General features: G+C 40.4%; 1 protein-coding gene across 1 annotated transcript in view; it reads left to right on the top strand.

Moving 5' to 3' along the window:
* Positions 1-21,270, top strand: part of syne2 (spectrin repeat containing nuclear envelope protein 2) — a 325,700-nt gene that overhangs the window by 139,214 nt on the left and 165,216 nt on the right. The window contains exons 31-40 of the mRNA XM_062967506.1: positions 3,685-3,843; positions 4,556-4,717; positions 8,612-8,713; positions 10,416-10,616; positions 12,487-12,658; positions 12,839-12,951; positions 13,947-14,149; positions 16,170-16,283; positions 17,304-17,592; positions 18,256-18,425. Of these exons, the coding sequence (XP_062823576.1) occupies positions 3,685-3,843; positions 4,556-4,717; positions 8,612-8,713; positions 10,416-10,616; positions 12,487-12,658; positions 12,839-12,951; positions 13,947-14,149; positions 16,170-16,283; positions 17,304-17,592; positions 18,256-18,425 (1,685 nt within the window). The remainder of the gene's footprint in view (positions 1-3,684; positions 3,844-4,555; positions 4,718-8,611; positions 8,714-10,415; positions 10,617-12,486; positions 12,659-12,838; positions 12,952-13,946; positions 14,150-16,169; positions 16,284-17,303; positions 17,593-18,255; positions 18,426-21,270) is intronic.

Here is a 21,270-nt window from a genome sequence, read left to right as displayed (position 1 = left end):
AAAATAATAAAAGTAATAAAAATGGAGTAAAATAATAAATGTAATAATAATAATAATAAATACAGGAAAATAATACATGTAATAATAAACAGAGTAAAATAATAAATGCAATAATAATAATAATAATAATAAGATCAGAGTGAAATATAAATGTATTAATAATAATGATAAAAATAGAGTAAAATAAATTTAGTAGTAGCAACAATAATAGAGAAAAATAATAAATGTAATAATAACAATAATAATAGGGAAAAATAATAAATGTACCATATATTCTCGAGTATAAGCTGACCCAAATATAAGCCAACCAGGACCCTCACCCGAGTATAAGCCGAGGGGTTTTTTTTTCAGTCTTAAAAAAAGGGATGAAAAACTAGGCTTATACTCGAGTATATACAGTATATGTATGTGTCTTCAAGTGTAAGGGTACAGTGGAAAATTAATTCAGCCCACTGTAGTTGGACATAGTCTTTTGCTTTCTGTGCCGAAGAGTGCTGGAGCCTCGGCAAACTACAAATCCCAGGATTCCATAGCATTGAGCCATGGCAGTTAAAGTGGTGTCAAACTGCATTAATTCTACAGTGTAGATCAGGCATGGGCAAACTTTGGCCCTCCAGGTGTTTTGGACTCCAACTCCCACAATTCCTAACAGCCTACCGGCTGTTAGGAATTGTGGGAGTTGAAGTCCAAAACACCTGGAGGGCCGAAGTTTGCCCATGCCTGGTGTAGATGCAGACCTAGAATAAAGTATCAAAATGGGAAAGAAGCTGAAATGCTGCAACCAGGCTGGTTATAGGGAGCATATAACATCTCCACTGCCTTCAGGTTTATACCAAAGTAGAATTCATAGTCCCGGTTATGATCGCTAAAGCCTGTATGGCTGGGATCCAGATTATATATCTCCCCGTACAAGCCTAAATTTTAAGATTTGTAGGGGAAGACTTTATCTTGGTCTCTCCTCTATCGTTGGCAAGTTTAGTGAGAACAGGAGAGGCCCATATCAGTAGTTGTCCCAAAGTACTGTATGCAATTTCCTTCCATGGGAAATTCGAATGGCCCCCTTTGCTGTCTTCCCACCAGCAGAGAAATACATTTTTCTTTATCAGGGCATTTGGTTTTTAATTGGTTCCAGCACATGGAGCTGTGTCTGTAATTTACTGTTTTAAATGTGTGGGTTGTATTTTTTTAAAAACTTTTAAACTTGTGGTTTTTTAAAAGCGGAATTGTGGTTTATGGTGGTGGTTCTTATCACTGTGGTTAATGCATTTTAACTGTTTGCCTTTAATTACCTTTATTGTTCCATGAATTATGAGGTGGCAATTATGAAGGAGATGAACTAGTTTTATGTGTTGTCGAAGGATTTCATGGCCCGAATTGCTGGGTTGCTGTAAGTCTTTTGGGCTGTATGGCCATGTTCCAGAAGCATTCTCTCCTGATGTTTTACCCACATCTATGGCAGGCATCCTCAGAGGTCATTAGGTCTATTGAAAACTAGGCAAGTGGAGTTTATATATCTGTAGAATGTCCAGGGTGGGAGAAAGAGCTCTTGTCTGTTAGAGGCAAATGTTAATGTTGTAATTGGCCACCTTGATTAGCATTGAATGGCCTTGCAGCTTCAAAGCCTGGCTACTTCCTACCTAGGGGAATCCTTTGTTGGGAGGTGTTAGCTGGCCCTGATTGTTTCCTGTCTGGATTTCCCCTGTTTTCAGAGTGTTGTTCTTTATTTACTGTCCTGATTTTAGAGTTTTAAAAATACTCCTATGCAGATTTTGTTCATTTTTATGGTTTCCTCTTTTTGTTGAAGTCATCTACATAACCAAACGCTGCGCTAAAACACGAATCAAGGAAAACGAAAGGCACTGCAGACTAATCCAACCAGAGAAGTCATCCATTGCAGAGCACTTGATGAACCAACCTGGGCACAGCATATTATTTGAGAACACAGAAATGCTGGTCACTCTAACAACTACCATGTCAGACTACACAGAGAAGCCATTGAAGTCCACAAGCATGTGGGCAATTTCAACAGAAAGAGGGAAACCATGAAAATGAACAAAATCTGACCAGCAGTATTAAAAAGTTTTAGAATCAGGACAGTAAATAAAGAACAACACTATGAAAACGGGGGAATTCCAGACATGAAACAATCCGGGCCAGCTAACACTTCCCAACAAAGAATCCCCCCAGGCAGGAAACAACCAGGCTTTGAAGCTGCAAGACCACTCAGTGCTAATCAAGGTGGCCTGTTGCAACATTCACACTTGTTTCAAACAGACAAGAGCTCTTTCTCCCAGCCTGGACTTTCCACAGATATATAATCCCCACTTGCCTAGTTTCCAACATACCTCACAACCTCAGAAGATGCCTGCCATAGATGTGGGCGAAACATCAGGAGAGAATGCTTCTGGAACATGACCATACAGCTAGGAAAATTCAAGGCAACCCAGCTAGTTTTAACTGTTTAAAATTCTTTGATATGCTTCGAACCTGCTTAAATGATGTTTTATTGTTCTAAATTTCAAATTCTTTCCAAATGTTTTGATTGAATTTGTTTGCCGTCTTGATGCAAACTTTGAAAAATATGTAAGACATAGAAATTTAAATTATGGGGCCTAGTTGACAAGTTATACCATGTAGAAGAGCAGAAGAAAAATATAAATCTTGTATTGGCTTTATTTTGGACTCAACATCCCCGGGAACTTAACTTGGTCCAGGTATACACTCGCTCTGTGCAATAATGTTTTTACTGACTGTCATGGTTAAATTTATTGGGTTTTTTTCTAATGTGGAATTTTTATTATAATGTGTATGTTATTGTTATTTTATACTTTTGATATTAATGAAGAAATTGTGACAATGAATGTTTGCCGTTTATATGTATGTTAACCGCCCTGAGTCCCTCTGGGGAGAGAGGGCGGTCTAGAAATAAAGTTTATTATTATTATTATTATTATTATTATTATTATTATTATTATTATTACTTTTGTTTCTTATTGGGAATTGAGAAACCTCTCAGTGCAATGCATCATTCTAATTTTATTTTTGTACTGTGTTGTTACATCAAATACAGATTTATTTACTGTGTCAGAAGTGAACTGAGGATACAGTTATAATGTATTTAAAAACACAAACAAAGTTAAAAACTTGGCATTATACTACATTTCCTTTGCCCAGAAGCTGGTCACTTAGAGTTCCTCTGGTTTCACTGTGAGAAAGACCTCTCCGTTGTCTATGTGGCAGGGCTCAGACTGCATTGTAGTAAGTGGTCTGTGGTTTGCTCCTGTCCACACATGCATGTTGTGGACTCCACTTTGTAGCCCCATTTCTTAAGATTAGCTCTACATCTTGTGGTGCCAAAGTACAGTCTGTCCCATGCCATCCAAATCACCCAGCCTTCTATGTGCCCAGGGGGGAGTTTCTCATCTGCTATTAGCCATGTATTGAAGTTCTGGGTTTTAGCCTGCCACTTTTGGACTCTTGCTTGCTGAGCATTCCTGCGAGTATCTCTGTGGATCTTAGGAAGCTGGTATACAGATGGTAAAATAGGAACTAATGGCACTATGTTGCACAGAGACAGAGAAACACAGGGAGACAAGTTGATGTGTTTTCTGTTTGTTTGTTTTTCACTTGGAATTTGCTTTTAGTACAATGCACTCCAAAATTCATCTGCTCCCTTTCCCCCAGGTCAACAAGGCAAAGCAGGAATTTAATAATCATTCGGAAGATGTTGACCGAATAAACCAGATCTGCAAAAACCTTCAGTCCCAGTTGAACAAAATTAAGAGCTTTGAGGAGCCGCCCTTCGAGAATGAGGCTAACGCTATTGTGGACAGATGGCTGGATGTATGTAAAAAGGAAATGATTGGGGTGGTCTGATCTGCTATGCATTACACTAATTGATTCTGACTCACGGGTAGTATTTTGGATAAAATAAACACAGCATGTTGGAGAATCATAAAAGAAGAGTAAGGGTTAAAAATGGGCAAAGTGTGTGACATTGGGTGTCAGATCGGTATGGCTTGCCATCCGATGTTAGCTGTGAGCTTTCCCGTAAGGGATCATTCTGGGGAATCTAGACTTGTGGGATTTTTATATTTTATATATGTATGTATATATTGCGAAGCCTGCCTGGAAGCTTTGCGGTGACAGCTGATCTTAGGAATAGGCTGTAGAAAAGGCTTTTCTCAAAAGGCTAGTAAAAGACGCCGAATCTCGGCTGCATCTGCCTGGGCATTGCCTCACCGACAGACTAGTCGGGACACATTTTTGGGAGACGCTCAAATCTGATGAGCCAAAACCACCTTGCCAGACCTGTCTTTAGAACCCGGGGAGCTGCTGTCTGTCTTTGATATGGTAATATCCAAAGCTGTATTTGGTAAGAAAGTGTCTCCATCCAACGGGCACATTGGATTATCCCCCTCCCCCTTCCTGTTGATGTGCCTGGCTTCGTTCCACCCTTCATTCCACTTCGTAGATGAAGTTGCTTGATTGCAACGCTTTTCGGGCTTGTTTTTTTTTCTTTCTTACTTCTTACTCCTTCTGCTAAACCTTCCAGGTCAATGAACGGACTGAAAACTATTGTGACAGTTTGGGAAGAGCTCTGGCTTTATGGGACAAGCTCCTTAATTTGTCTAGCTTGATTGAGGAATGGTCAAATGCACAGCTGAAGAACTTAGAAGATGGCAGCCCGACCGAGAAGGAGCTGGCAGAGTTGGAGGTAAGGTTCATGGAGACGCTCTATCAAGTAATACAATCTTGGAAAAAGGTAGAGTTGGAGGGAAAGCTCACAGATTCTCTCTTTCTCTCTCTGTCCAGCAAAGGCTGTTGTTGCTAGGTGAAGTGGCCCTCTATGATGTCACTGGATTGGCTGTTGCTAGGTGAAGTGGCTTCCCCTCTTACTATCTCACACAGAAATCATAGAATCATAGAATAGTAGAGTTGGAAGAGACCTCATGGGCCATCCAGTCCAACCCCCCACTAAGAAGCAGGAAATCGCATTCAAAGCACCCCCATATATCCTTTCAGATACTTTCATGATGTAATTAGCTAAACTTATAACCATGTAACTCAGGCTTGGGCAAACTTTGGTCCTCCAGGTGTTTTGGACTACAACTCCCAAAATTCCTAATAGGTGGTAGGCTCTTAGGAATGGTGGGAGTTGAAGTCCAAAACACCTGGAGGGCCGAAGTTTGCCCATGCTTGATGTAACTGTTCTGTATCCATATTTACAATCATGGCAGCATTGCCATGACTGCAAATGCCCCTCAAACCCACCTTAAAGCTCAGGCAGTGATACTGAATCAGGGCCAGCCCAAGGTAATTTTCAAGTATAGGCAAACAGAATTTTGGCACACCCCCCCCCCCAAACCAGTCCCTGAAAAATAAAAGCATTGGATAAGCGAAAATGTTGGATAATAAGGAGGGATTAAGGAAAAGCCTAAATAAAGAACAACACTCTGAAAACAGGGGAAATCCAGACAGGAAAGAATCAGGGCAAGCTAACACCTCCCAACCAAGGATGCCCCCAGGGAATAAGCAGCCAGGCTTTGAATCTGCAAGGCCGTTAAATGCTAATCAAGCTGGCCAATTGCAACATTCACATTAGCCTCAAACAGATAAGAACTCTTTCTCCAACCCTGGACTTTCCACAGCTATATAAACCCCACTTACATAGCTTCCAACAGGCCTCAGAATCTCTGAGGATGCCTGCCATAGATGTGGGTGAAACATCAGGAGAGAATGCTTCTGGAACATAGCCAGGCAGCCCGGAAACCTGGCCTTGAGGAAGGGGTGAGAAGGAAGGCGTTCACCGCTTTGGGGAGCAGACAAGCGGCGTTTCTCTGCTCCCCAAAGCGATGACCTCCTTCCTTGCGGAGGCAGGAGCAGTGGCGCCATAGACAACTGCCTAGTTTGCCTTGCGGTTGAACCGCCCCTGTACTGAATAAAGGAGTCCTGTGAACTGGAAAACACAGCATTGAAAAATAATGCATCTAACCTCTCCCCTCTCAATGGTGTAACAAACAGAAACTCCTGCTTGGTCCTGTCCCAACTCCTTGGGGCAAGAAGGTACTGCTGCCCTACTTGACAATATAACCGAATCTCTCCGTTTGATATAGATGCCTGGCTTTTGAGATGGGTTTTAGGGGGGCACATCAGGTGGTGGAGAGTAGCTACTACAGCAGGGGTCCCCAAACCTTTTAAACAGGGGGCCAGTCCACGGTCCCTCAGACCGTTGGAGGGCCGGACTAGAGTTTCTTTTAAAAAAACTATGAACAAATTCCTATGCACTCTGCACATGCCTCATTTTGAAGTAAAACAAACAAAATGGGAACAAATACAACCTTGATGATGATGATGATGATGATGATGATGATGATGATAACAACAACAACAACAATAACAACAAAGAGGGTTGGAAGAGAGCCCTTGGGCCACTGAGTCCAGCCTCCTTCTGCCTTTGTGCACCCAAAGCACAAGCAAAGCAACCCTGACAGATGGCCTCCCAGTCTCAATGTTAATAATAATAATAATAATAATAATAATAATAATAATAATAATAATAAAGAGGGTTGGAAGAGACCCCTTGGGCCACTGAGTCCAACCCCCATTCTGCCTTTGTGCACCAAAAGCACAATCAAAGCATACCTGACAGATGGCCACCCAGCCTCAATTTTAATAATAATAATAATAATAATAATAATAATAATAATAATAATAATAATAATAATAACAATAATAATAATAATAAAAAGGGTTGGAAGAGACCCCTTGGGCCGTTGAGTCCAACTCCTTCTGCCTTTGTGCACCAAAAGCACAAACAAAGCATCCCTGACAGATGGCCACCCAGCCTCAATAATAATAATAATAATAATAATAATAATAATAATAATAATAAGGGTTGTCAGAGAAGAAGAGACCCTTTGGGCCATTTAGCCCAACCCCCTTCTGCCCTTGTACTGTGTGGGCCAGATAAATTGCTTCGATGGGCCGCATCCGGCCCCCAGGCCTTAGTTTGGGAACCCCTGTACTACAGCATTATAGCCTTACGTCCCATGCAGGATCTCAGCCTGTATTTGGGGTGGGAGAAGTGGTATAATTAAAGCCGGGCTTTAGCACAGCAGGTTAACCACCAGCTGCAATAAATCTTACCAATCAAAAGGTTGGCAGTTCAAAGCCTGGGTCGGGGTGAATGCCCGAGATTTAGCCCAGCTCACTGTCCACCTAGCAGATCGAAAACAGCTGTGAGTAGGTAAATAGGTAATGGCACCATAGAGGAAATACCAGAAAAATGCCAGCGATCAAAAAAAGGAGGAAGTCTATGAACAGGGCTCTTCTACATGGATAATGGAGTGACAGCACCCTCCCCCCCCCGGGTGGTCAGAATCAAGAACAACCTCCGGAACGCCGAAGATGGGAAATGCCTATGTACCTCTATCTGTTGTCTGTCCTGACTGTATAATGAATGTTTGCCATATATGTGTTCTGTGGTCCGACTTGAGAACCCTTTGGGGTAAGAAGGGTGGAATATAAATGCTGTAAATAATAAATAAATAAATAACAGACCTTACATGTAGATCTAATGGAATGATAATTTCTTGTTTAGATTGTTGACAGGTTAAAAAAGAAATAAGAGTCCAATGCCTATACATTGCCTGGCCTTGAATTGTATTGAGTCAGACCAATGGTTCATCTAGTTCAGTACTCTGACTGGCAGTGGCTCTTAGATTTCAGACAAAGATCTTTCCCACGCCTCCCTAGTGATGCTGGAGAAACTGGGTCTTTGGCATGCAAAATGTGCCTTTTATTCAGAGTTCACTGCTGATAGATTATATTTATGCTTTGGAAACTTCTGGTGCATCATATAACCATGCTTCATTTTGCTGGGGATACAATTGCAACACTTTGGTAAAGCTTGTGGAATAGTGCTGATAATAGTGAAGCAGTAGACCACCACGGAGACACTCATTTTCATCCAATTTTGTAAGCTAAGCAGGTTCAGACTTGCTTAGTAGTTGGATAAGAGTTGACCAGTGATGTAATGCAGTCAGGTAACATGCAATGCTTGCTGAAATTCCCTCTCTTCGGCAATAATTAAAGATACAGGAGTCATATTTCTCATCAGCTCCATCCAGTGCAATCATCCCTCCTTTGGCTAATGACTTCAGTCTTTTAGATAATATTAAATGTGCAAAACGAAACTCTTTATGAGTCAATAATAGTATACAACTTAAAGCTGCATTGCATTCTTTCCACTACTGATCATATGTACACTCTCAAAAAGATATCTGTGAATGCACCGGGACACAACAGAAAAGTCATAGATTAGGATTCACCCAATAGATAGGCTATCAAATTAGCCATATCACTGAGCAAACAAGATGCCAGAATAGTGCTTCAAATCCCACTAAGTGGGCCAAATGGATCAGCAGAGCCGCGACCCAAGTCAATGAAGGAAAGGTGTACAAATTTTCAAAATTCATACACATTCTTCCCACTAGATATGTTAAGAGACCACTATCTCCATTTGCTTCTTACTGTTGGAATCAGGATTAATTTCAACTTAAGTTTTGTTGCTTGGTGCATAATGCATTTTCTTCTCTTTGCGTTACAGGCTGGTATAGAGTTCCAGGAGAAGAACTTGGAAGAATTTGACACAAAGGTGGCTGAAATTCAAATTCTCCTCAACGGCAGTGAACCTCCACTTGAATTACAGGTGAGAAAGCAGTGGTTTGGCCCCATCTACACTGGCCATTTAATCAGAGGAAGTGACACTTAACTGTCTATAAAATATTTTACAGTGTTTCAGCAGAAATGTATTTTTATTAACACATCCCTGGTGCTGTGTCCATCCTGGTGAGCCTTCCTTCTTGTCCCTTCCCTGCATGTATGATTTTGATGACCCTGAAAGTCATACATTCTTTCTCCCCCATGTCATCAACTATACTGTGCCTTAAACTCTTAAGAAGTTAAGAAGTTCTCTTTCGGTGTCCCCTTAGCTCAATGTTGCGGTCCCAATTTTTTTCCTGAGTGGCACTTAGTGGCTGTTTTAGACATTTCCATGAATCCGTTGTGCAGTGTTTCCAATGGAGTCTGCAGAAGATGTTTAAGCTGTCCTTCTCAGAAAGAAAAGTCAGTCTGCTTAGCAAGCCTTGCAAATGCTGATATGTTATCAATAAATATCTGATTTTTATATCTATTTTATATATCGATATACAGTAGAATCTCACTTATCCAACATAAACAGGCCAGCAGAACGTTGGATAAGTGGATATGTTGGATAATAAGGAGGGATTAAGGAAAAGCCTATTAAACATCAAATTAGGTTATGATTTTACAAATTAAGCACCAAAACATCATGTTATACAACAAATTTGACAGAAAAAGTAGTTCAATACGGAATAATGCTATGTAGTAATTACTGTATTTACGAATTTAGCACCAAAATATCATGATATATTGAAAACATTGACTACAAAAATGCATTGGATAATCCAGAACGTTGGATAAGCGAGTGTTGGATAAGTGAGACTCTACTGTACTTGGAGTCACATAAAAATTTGTCAGGCATAAAGGGGTCCTGAGTGGAAATGTTTAAGAAACCATGGACTAAGTGACTTTTGTGAGCCACATCACCTACTCTGCTCTTAAAGTACCTTATATACTCAAATATACACCAAGTTTTTCAGTCCTTTTTAGGGCTGAAAAAGCCCGCTTTGGCTTATACTCGAGTGAGGGTCCTGGCCAACATATATTTGGGCTGGCTTATACTAAAGTATATAAGTAATCAGAGTTGGACAGTCTTATCTTATTAAAGTCTTATTATCTTATTATCTTAAATTACAGTTTTATGTAAATATTCAGAAACATTAAACCTATTGATGCCTCAATTAATGTAATTTTATTGGTATCTATTTTTATTTTTGAAATTTACCAGTACTTGCTGCATTTCCCATCCTCGTCTTATACTCAAGTCAATAAGCTTTCCCAGTTTTTGTGGTAGAATTAGGTGCCTTGGCTTATATTTGGGTCGGCTTGTACTCAAGTATATACGGTAAATACTTATTGAGAACATAGAAACTCACGTTGTGATAACATTTTATCACAACGGCAAGTTTCACTAAATATTATGGAGAATCAATGGAGCACTGCAGACGGAAGATGCCATTTTTAGCAGCGGCTCCACAGAGTTTGTAACAAGTGGGGTCACCTTTAAGGAGTCTTAGGCTTTGCACCTTAAAAAAATATATAATATGTGAAAAGATTTTCAGAAACAGAAGAAAACCATCATTTTGAAGAGAAGGCGGATAAGTACGAATAGCAGTAGCATTCTCTCTAACTTCCTTTTGTGAATTTATACAGTAGGAAAATAGGCCAAGAGAACTTCTAACCTTGCCTCTGTGTTTCCCATTTTCCAGGTCATCAAATCCTCTCTTTTGAACAAAATGGAACTAATAAGAAAGCACTTACCAAACAAGTCAATACCCGCTGAACTCAATGGCAATACAGCGGAGCTAAAAGGAGACCTTGACCTGGCCAAGACGCAGATTGGAATGACGGAATCGCTTCTGAAAGCTTTGTCTCCTTCTGACACTCTGGAGATCTTTACTAAATTGGAGGTACTCCAAAGATGCACACACAAACTCTTCATTTCCACTTCTCCGGTTTATACCAATGGTATTTTTTCTGATGGTCCATCGTGAACGATGTGTTTAGAAGTCCTCCAAAACCCACAAAGGAAACTAAAAACTTTTATTGCTCCTTGCACTTGTGAAGTGGAAGTATGGATAGAGGATTGCAGAACTGTCAACAACTTCTTCATCTCTTCTTTTTCTTCCTTCTCCTCTTCATACCATATTACTTATTTGTAGAAATCCTAAAAACGGTAGAAGTTCAATAAAAATACAGCAATACATATGGCAGTTTACAGTAATTGACAGTATATTTACTGCTCAAAAAGATTCAGTTTTAATTAAGGAGCTTTTATTTATTTCATGTCAAAAGCATTGCATAATAGATATGTTTAAAACTTACAAAATAAAGGGATCACAAGCTGTTAAATAATTTTAGACCAAAATTGGGCAACAGCAACTTCCAGCAACAGCCAGCTGTAACAAATTACTCTAACCAAGAGGTCATGAGTTCAAGGCCAGCTCGGAGCCTATGTTTGTCTTGTCCTTGTTCTATGTTTAAAGCATTGAATGTTTGCCTTATATGTGTAATGTGATCCGCCCTGAGTCCCCTTCGGGGTGAGAAGGGCGGAATATAAATACTGTAAATAAATAAATAATAAATAAGTCTATAGCTTTCTTCCTCTGAGCATGAGGCAGGGCATTGTATGCAAGCATACTGATGCCGAGTTATTTGTTCTGCTCCACAATCGCACAAGGCGGAAGATTCTTCTAGAATAGATTGTGCCATTTTGCCAGGTTGCCTTTTGATCTGCCAACTCCGCTTCTGAATCTGTTCAGGGACTTCCAAGTTGCCCATTCTTGGTTTGCCCCTTGGGGAAGACCCTCGTGGGGGACATCTACTTGGAATTGCCCGATTTTGCTGTCCACAGGGATATTCTTGCTGTTACTGGAGGAACATTTAGAGGAGTGGCGGTTCTCATGAAATTTTTCCTTGATTTAAGTCTACTGAGAGGAGGCTGATAGCCATACAGTGGGTGGTTTTCACAGTGTTCAACCTTATTTCTCTTGCAATTGGCAGCAACTTCCCATTACACATCGGAGTAGAGCAATGGCAGCTAGCTTATAAAGTCTATTAACAGATCTAGGTTTGAGACATCCTGAGATTATTCTTCATGTCTCATTCAGTGCTGTATTCACCTGCTTCGCCTGGGCAGATTTATGCCAGACGGGGCAGGCATACTCACAAAGCCAGGGCTGATGTTCTTAATAATTTTGGGTCTGCACCCCATGCACTATTAGTAAGTTTCCACAGGATGTTATTGTGTGCAGCTACTTTGTGCTTGGTGTTCACACTGTGTTTCCTAAATGTTAGCATTTGGCCTAAGGTGACACTGAGATATTTAGGGTGGGAGTAGTGTTCAAGCTCTTGGCCTTCCCAGGTAACCTTCAGTTTCCTGTTGGCTTTACAATTGCATAGATTAGGGAGCTGAAACCTGTCTTAAAAATAGGATCTGAATAATTTCAGCTACATATCAGCTACTATTTATTCACAAAAGGGTTTGCTTATTGTCAAGAAATAAAGAAGAAGATTTCTTCACCAGCCTGTATTTTATCCAGATTTTTCTCTTGAAGAGGACCCTCCTCTGAAAGCCATTTGTATTCCTTGTCTAAGAAACTCCTTATATAATTCACAAAATCTCCATAAATCATTAGGTGACATGAAGACGAATCCATTCAGAAAATGTTGTGGATCAAGGCTTATTATTATGAATATTACTGGTTTGAGATCTATCAGATACTTTAAAAGTTTTTACATAAGCTTCCCCTCAACTTGCCTTTTTTATTTCTTAATTAGGATCTCCATCATAAGATTCTACAACAAAAACACCACGTGGAGTCACTTCAAAAAGGGCCGGGTTATTTGAACCCTGAAGTGACTGAATTACAGGAGCAACTTAAAAGTGTCACTGACTTATTTAATTCAAAGAAGCAAATCTTTCAGGATCACTTCACTACTCTCTTGAACTGTAAGTATACAATTGGCTCTCCATACCCACGGATTCAACCATTCAGAGTTTGAAAATCATTCCAAAGCTATGATTTTTGTGATTCAAAACCACACTGTATACGGTGTCTTTTCTCTCTCCCTTTTAACCCTATATCATGCCATTACGTCCCAAGTCATATTAAATTGTATCTCTCTGCAGATCAATGTAAGAATTTTGATGACTGGTTCAGCAGTACCCAGCTCTCTCTGGAGGAGTGTTTTGAAACCTCAGAAACGAAGGAGATGCTAGAAGACAAAATTCAACGGCTGAGGGTAAGGCTTTTACTTGACACAGGGTCCTCTGTCTCAGTATCCCAAAGATTGAAAATAGTGCTCTTTTCTTTCTGGATTAAAGTGAAAACATGCTTGATTTTCACTCTTATCATCCATCATTACGAGAGTAATTAGTCTAGTTGATTTAAATTTCAGTTCTATCACTGGAGGTTGGCGGCTCCAAGCCTCAAGTGGGGCAAGTATCCTTGAGTTTTCATTTAAACCAGGGGTTCTCAAACTTTTAAAGTTTGGAACCCTTTTTGAAGGAAAAGTTTCTTGTGGAGCCCCAAGAAACATTTGGACACAGGGGCCGCATTGCAATTTGAAATTTTATAGATGGACCGGGATGGTGGTAGATGTGGATGGGAAATGTTTGTGTGAACTAATTGGAAAAAAAGATGAACAAATTCCTATGCACACTGCTAATATATTGTTTGTAGTGGAAGGAAGGAAGGAAGGAAGGAAGGAAGGGAGGGAGGGAGGGAGGGAGGGAGGGAGGGAGGGAGGGAGGGAGGGAGAGAGGGAGGGAGAGAGAGAGGGAGGGAGAGAGGGAGGGAGAGAGAAAGAAAGAAAGAAAGAAAGAAAGAAAGAAAGAAAGAAAGAAAGAAAGAAAGAAAGAAAGAAAGAAAGAAAGATGGATGGATTTAAAATAAAGAACAATTTTGACCAACATAAACTTAACAGTATTTCAGTGGAAGACCCCTGGGGCCTTTGTAATAATAATAATAATAATAATAATAATAATAATAATAATAATAATAATAATAATAATAATACCTTGGCCTGCACTTAAACACAACCAGCGCTGACAAAATTACCACCTGCCAGCTGCAGAAGGCCACCTTACTGGGATCTGCAATTATTCTGTCAAAGGCCCCATCTATACTGGCCATATAGTTCCAAACTGTATTATATGGCAGTGTATTTGGGGCCAAAGTGCTGCAGTGCACAACAAATCAGATCACATCACAGACTGTGATTCCTTTTTATTCTAGAGCTTCCTCACTTCTGAAGGGAAAGACAGGGATATCCAGGAGGTGAAAACTCTCTTGAGCCAAGTGAAGCACTACTTGCCCAAAGCAACTGTCGGCCAGCTGAGCAGTTGGGTGAGGGACAAAGACGTGGCATTGCGGAAAGTAACTTCCAGATGTCAGGCAGAAGAAGAGGAGCTCTGCATCTCTTTGCAGCGGTTTGCTAGGTAAGAAACTCAAATGCACGGGGCTCAGTTTCTTTAAGATCCACTTGCAATTCTTCATTGAAACACAAATATCAAGCTTCCTGACTATTTCAAGGTTGAGCAACATGTGTATGTCTCTTTCTGTGTTCACTGCTGCACCGTATCTATAATCAAATTTGGGTCTATGACAAGAGACTTCAGCAGTGCAACAACAAAACTTTAATTTCAGGTTAGAGCAAGCTTCGGAAAAACATGTGTTCTCTTTTATTTTGCCTGCATTATTTTCCTAGGAATCTCCTAGAAGTGTGATTCAGCACTTGGTTTTTTTTTTTTTTTTTTTAAAAACAGGTTCTTTATGGACTTGGCTTTAAAAAGAAATGACATCTTTTTGCCCTGGTGCTTTTACTGGTCCCACGTTCCATGAAGTTCCAGTAGCAAATTTGGTAATGAGGAGTCAACACTAAAAATGCAGGTTGCACATCCATTAGCCAGAATTCTGAAACCAGAAAAGCTCTGAAATCCAATATTGTCCCCATGGATGGCTGAGATAGTGATGCCTTTGCTTTCTGATGTTTCAGCATACAAAAAAGCGGTTAATGCACAAGATTAGTAAACATATTGCATGAAATTACCTTCAGGCTACGTGTGTAAAGTGTAATATGAAACATAAATGAATTTCATGTTTAGATTTGGATCTTATCTCTTGGATATCTCAGTATGTCATGGTTTTATATATATATATATATTACACACACGCACACACACGCACACACACACACACACATATATTCTCCAAATCTGGGGAAAAATAGAAATCCTTCTGATTCCAAGCATTTCATATAAAGGATACTTAACTCATAACGTCAACATTAACTTGAATAGAAGAAAACAACAATTTAGGTATTCAATACCAGTATGAAGCAGGTAGTTCTAGTTTGATGTTTAAAGCACAATAAGGTTCACAATAGGGCTGGTCGAACCATTTGGCTGTGTGAGGTGACAACCACAGCAACAGTTCCAAGCTGATCTTAAGCTTATCTGTCCTTTTGGAGGTCTGTCAACAATGTTTCTGCTGCCCTCCACACCAGTTCTGAACTAAGGTTACATTGGTTGTCTAATCTGCTTTTCTGTATGGAATGTAAGAAGGTGTGCCATTGTTTCTTTCGCCTTAGGCACCAAGTATTTTGTTTGGTGCCATGTCCTGGCAGGCCTTCCCAGTCAGTTTTAAACTGACAATTTAAAATATACATTCTGTTTGTATTTTAATATATGTATTTGTATTGTATTTTAATCCTTCCACTATGTCTTTTAATGTATGTATGTTGTGTTGGTGTGTTTTAATGCATGTATTTTATGGTATGTATTTTATAGTGATATATGTTCACTGTGTTGTGCCCGCCCTGAGTCATGAGGAGAGGAGAGTAGCAAATGCATTGTTGTTGTGGTTGTTGTTGTTAAATATTCAAGAAGGGAATCTCCATAAACATAGGCCTCATTTGTACATAAACAATATGCACTTCACAGAATTTGAGCCTGTTTATTTGAGCCTGTTGAAAATGGTCTAGGTTTTGGACTAGTAAGAATTGAAGCCATTCCTGATCAAAATGGAAATCCATCTATTCCAGCATCGTGTTTAACATTGCAGCCAAACATATTCCTCTGAGGAGGCCACAAGCAAAATTTCTGAGCCGAATGTCTGAATGTTTAATACCTAATTGGTCATTGTCATGCCATGGTTTCCCCTTCCCCCACCCCCTCAATATCTAGCAACTTAGAGGCTGGACTGACAGCTTTGAGAAGGGGAGACCTTTTTATGGACTTTCAAGTGTTGCTTCCAAGAGAAAGTCAGCAAAAGAAGTTGTCTTGGAGACAGTAATGCTACACATGTATTTTTTTTTTTTGTCCTGATTCAAAACCGAAAGGTTTATTAGATTGCGTTCAATATCTTTTATGAGCTTTGTCCTGCTATCCAGTGAGTATACAACTGTATCATTAAAACTTACTTAATGACTTTATTGATTTCTGAACTTTGTTTCTGAAGGCTTGAAGATGACTGCAGCAGCCTGACAGAATGGCTGCATCTTCAGGAACTGCAAGAGAGTCAAATAGAGAGGCCAGAATATGAACACTTTTATCAAACACTACTGAAAAAGAGGTAACCTACCATAGTTGTAGCCACTTTCTTTATCCTTTGTAACACCCTTTGGTGCTAGTTCTAATGAAATATACACTTGTTTTCTATGGTTTTGCACATCAAACTTCTGGCCACTTTTAGGGTTTTTCTATTACACTATGTAACAAAATTTGGGAAAAAATTGTTCCTGGTTTGAAAGAGTTATTTCCTGTTGAATTGTGTGGTACTTACTTTGAAAGTAGTTGTTATACTCCATAAACCTAGTTTTTGTGGCTGTCACAAACTATATTGAATTGGTTGAGACTCAGTGAGATATTCATTGAAAAACTATAGCTAAATGTGCTGCAGGATGTCCTGCAAAAACAAAGTTTTTTCAGTTTAATAATCCATTCTCATGTTTTTATGATAGAACCAATTAGAAAATGACATTTATAACCTAGGAACAAAAAATATGTTCCATAGTATTATCTGACCTTTTTGACCCATTGCAGTTATTAATATTTTTATACCCCACTTTTTCTCTCCAGAACAGAGACTCAAAGTGAGAATAAATAATACGTTGTCTATCTTTCTTTTATGTTGTCGAAGGCTTTTACGGCCAGGATCACAGGATTGTTGTATGTCTTTCGGGCTGTGTGGCCATGTTCCAGAAGTATTCTCTCCTGACGTTTCGCCCACATCTATGGCAGGCATCCTCAGAGGTTGTGAAGTATGGATAAACTAAGTAAGGAAAGGAAAGAATATATATCTGTGTAGAGTCCAGGGTGTGGCAAGAGTCCTTTGTCACTGTGAAGCCAGCATTAATGTTTCAGTTAATCACCCTAATTAACATTGGAAAGGTTTTTGTCTCTTGCCCCTCACCCTGGACTTTCCACAGATATATATAAACCTTCCTTGCTTAGTTTATCTATACCTCACAACCTCTGAGGATGCATGCCATAGATGTGGGTGAAACGTCAGGAGAGAATACTTCTGGAACATGGCCACACAGCCCGAAAGACATACAAAAATCCTATCTTTCTTTTCATTATTACTTTTCAGAGAGTCATTTGATTCTTTTGCTTGGCTGATCAATTCTTTGAGAAGCTCTGGATTCACCTGCGATGAAGTGGTGCTAGAATCTGCTCAGCTTGTCAGCAAGTACAAGATGTTGCTTGGACATATACGTAAAAACCTTGGGGTTTCTAAGGTACTATCAGCAGAAGGGAAGAATTTTGAAGAACTTGCCCAAAATGTATTCTCCTGGGTGCAAAACATGAATGAGTTGGTCCTCAGGCTGAGCTCTGAAGACTCAAAGACATCTTTGGAAGAAAAGCTATGCCAATTGAAGGTACGTTAATGTACAAGACATCTTTGACTATATTGGAAAAGATGATCATTTTCCCACGGATGATTTTAGCCTTGTGCCAAACTTCTCTCAGTTAAACCTGAATTGGATTTCTCATTTCAAACCAATGTCGTGATGCAGAAATTCTGTGATGTACTATGAGTGTAACTGCAGTTCTTCCAGGGTTGGACAGATGGTGTGGGAAAGTAGACACATTTACTGGCTCTTAGTATGCCTCCTTCATCACCATTGCACCCATGATATTTTTCCTCCTTCTGTCGTTGGCTTTGTGCCATTTTCTGCCAAACCAGCTTTGACTTATGGTGAGCCTTTGAATGGCAGACGTCTAAGAGGTCTGGTCATCAGCTGCTCACGTACTGAAAACTCATGGCCATGGTTTCTTTGATTGAATCAATAAATCCAAGAGAAAACAGACCACAATTCCCATTTCATTTGCCCTTTTATGACTGTTTCCGACCATATTTGGTAATCAGTTTACGTGTCAGAGCTGTGATCATGCCATCTAACATTAGCTAGAAGCTGAACAGTAGGTCCTATTGCCAGCTCATATATCAAGTTGTCTTTCCACTTTTTAAAAAAATTGTGGTAGATCAGAACTGTTGAATGAAATTAATTACTCTCATGCTGCTTTTCTTATAATTGCAGGAAATTGTTTTGCTGAAAGAGGAAGGCAATGCCAAACTAGAAAATGTTGCCGCTCTGGGAGAAAACGTCAAGAGTGCCAGTGGCAGCAACAATGAAGCCGTTCAGCAAATGCTTTCTGATGTCCAAAATCAGTGGGAGAGCACCATCCATCTGGCTACTGAATGTCTGAGGTGGGTAACGCAGAATCATACAAGGCAATTTCGGACAATGCATGGCAATTTTTCCTGGCTTCAGACCTGCCTTCTCCAGGGTGGTATTTGGGTTGCACAGGGCCCCTGAAGACCTCACCCTTTGCTGGAAAATTGGGCACTTTGCACCTTCCCCCACTTCCACCAGCCAGCTGGTGGGACATAATGGCAGTAGCCCCCAAGCATCCAACCTGTGGGCTTCCTGGTGCCCCATGCCACCCTCAAAATCCATGAGGGGCCCACATTTCTTTTGCCCACCTACATGGCTGGACTATTGCAACGCCCTGTATGTTGGCCTTCCGATGTCCACGACCCGAAAGCTCCGTATTGTTCAGAATGTGGCAGCCAGGCTACTCACAAGAACACCCATGAAATGCCATATAACACCAGTGCTGCAGCATCTGCATTGGCTTCCAACTGATTACCGTGGTCTATATAAGATGCTAGTTCTGACCTTTAAAATTCTTTACGGCCAGGGCCCATTGTACCTTAGGGACCGTCTCTCCTTCTCCCATCATCGGAGGTCGCAACGACCATCCCAACGAGACTTACTTTACATACCGGGTCCTAGAGAAGTGCATTTGGAAAGGACCAGGCGCAGAGCTTTTTCTATTTCTGCCCCTGCCTTATGGAATGCCTTGCCGCCCTACATGAGAGCCATGCGTGAGTTAGGGCCTTTTACCCTAGCACTCAAGACATGGCTCTTTACTAGAGCTTTTAATCTATGTGAATTTTATCAATATTTGTATGTATGTATTTTTATCCTTTACAATTTTATCTTGTAAATCGCCTAGAGCATCTTGGATGGAGGGCAATTAATAAGTAATTAAATGATAATGATGATGATGATGATGGCTCTCTTTTGCCCACTGCCAACCTGATTCTGTTGAACGCACAGCCCCAAAGCACCATCTGTTTGGAAAGTTTGGAAGGCTCTGCCCAAAGGAGAACACAGCCTTCCTCTCTTTTGTCCCTTCTTTCTTCTCCCTCTTGAGGAGTCTCTTCCCAAGTATGAGGCAGAGGCAAAAGTATGGGGATGGGGTGAGGTGGAGAGAAAGACCGCCTTCTCCTTGGAGCAGAGCCTTACAAACTCTTCAAAGTGATGCAAAGCAAGCCTGAGCCTCCCCCCTCTGTTGCTTTCGCTTCATTATTAGAAAGAAGACTTGCAAGAGAGCTGCTCTGCATCCCTCTGAAGAGTTTGGGAGGGGGCTCAGTTTTCTTTCTTCTTCTTCCTGCTTTCCTCTCATTTAGCTCCTTGTTGGGTCTGCTTTCTTAAGCTCACTGCTGACAAGGAGGTGAGATATAAGAACAAATACTGACTCTCGAGCAGAGTGAGCCTGAGCCTCCCCAACCCCCTCTTGCTTTCGGCTTGTCCCTGAGAAGAGGAATTGCAAAGAGAAGAAGGAAGGGAAAGTGGAGAGGATGAAAGAGATTATTATTATGTTCATGTTTATTTATTCTCCGCCTTTTCTCTCTGCAAGAGAAATAGCAATATGATTCCTCTTTGCCAATTATGATTGCATCCTGAGAAATCCTGGGATGCATAGTTTAGTGAGATATCAGAACTTTCAGGCCTAGAGTTCTGAATACAGGCAGTCCCCAAGTTACAAACAAGATAGATTCTTTAGGTTTGTTCTGAAGTTGAATTTGTTTGTGAGTTGGAACATGTACATTTCTTAAGTGTAACTCCAGACAAAAATATACCATGTTTCCCTGAAAATAAGACAGTGTCTTATATTATTTTTTGCTCCCAAAGATGCACTAGGTCTTATTTTCAGGGGATGTCTTATTTTTCCATGAAGAAGAATTCACATTTATTGTTGAACAAAAAAATGACCATTTATTATATACTGTACAGTAGTTGTCATCACAAACCAGCATAACCAGACAAACTGTGAATCCTATCAAGAATTTCTTGTTACTACCATTATTTCCATGTACAACACTCTATGGTACATACATTTGCCGATCCTGCATGCTCTGGTGTTCTGTTTGGCGGGCATACTTCCAAACACAAACTATGCTAGGTCTTACTTTCGGGGAAGGCCTTATATTTAGCAATTCAGCAAAACCTCTACTCGGTCTTATTTTCAGGGGATGTCTTATTTTCGGGGAAACAGGGTATATACTTAAGTTTCTGAAGACTGAGGAGTTACCATCTAGAAAGTGATTTTCCAAGTTCTGTATCAGTAATCTTCAGTTAACCTTGAGTAGAACAGCATGGTTGCCCGAGTATGCTGAGACTAGTGCAAATCTCTGAAGGGCACCAGTTTGGGGAAGGCTGTTGTATACATTTGGGTTTTTGCATAAACGGATGTGATATGCCTACTGCTCCTGTTTTGATTTCTTTGCCTTTTTAATTTTCATCTATGTAATAAAAATCTATTTGGCTTGGAAAACCTTATATTATGATAGTTTAGTACTGTTGCATTTTCTGGGTGGATGCCACAAGGGGGTGCAAGAGAGGGCAGGATAGTCCATTTTATGGGGGAAGGGGGCTAAAGGGGTTAAACAATTTTCCCTTGTTTTTCTGTTACTTTTCCCTACTCATGTCACAGTCCTCGAAACAGCCACTGGTTATGATATGGGAAAGGGGGAGGAGGGAATAATCAGCAAAATGGGGAAAATTGTTTTCCTCCTTCAATTCCCCCCACCCCCACCCCCCCACCACCACCACCATAAAATGAACTATCCTTCTTTGTCTAGGACCTCTTTGGAATCCACTTGGGTAATGGCGCAGGCTGGAAAGCAAGCCAGCTGCAACCAGCTGCAATGAATCACTCTGACCAGGAGGTCATGAGTTCGAGGCCCGCTCGGAGCCTATGTT

This window comes from Anolis carolinensis, chromosome 1 (genome assembly GCF_035594765.1).
Source record: "Anolis carolinensis isolate JA03-04 chromosome 1, rAnoCar3.1.pri, whole genome shotgun sequence".
In the NCBI taxonomy this organism is placed as follows: Eukaryota; Metazoa; Chordata; class Lepidosauria; order Squamata; family Dactyloidae; genus Anolis; species Anolis carolinensis.
This window is presented reverse-complemented; position numbering and strand designations above follow the sequence as displayed.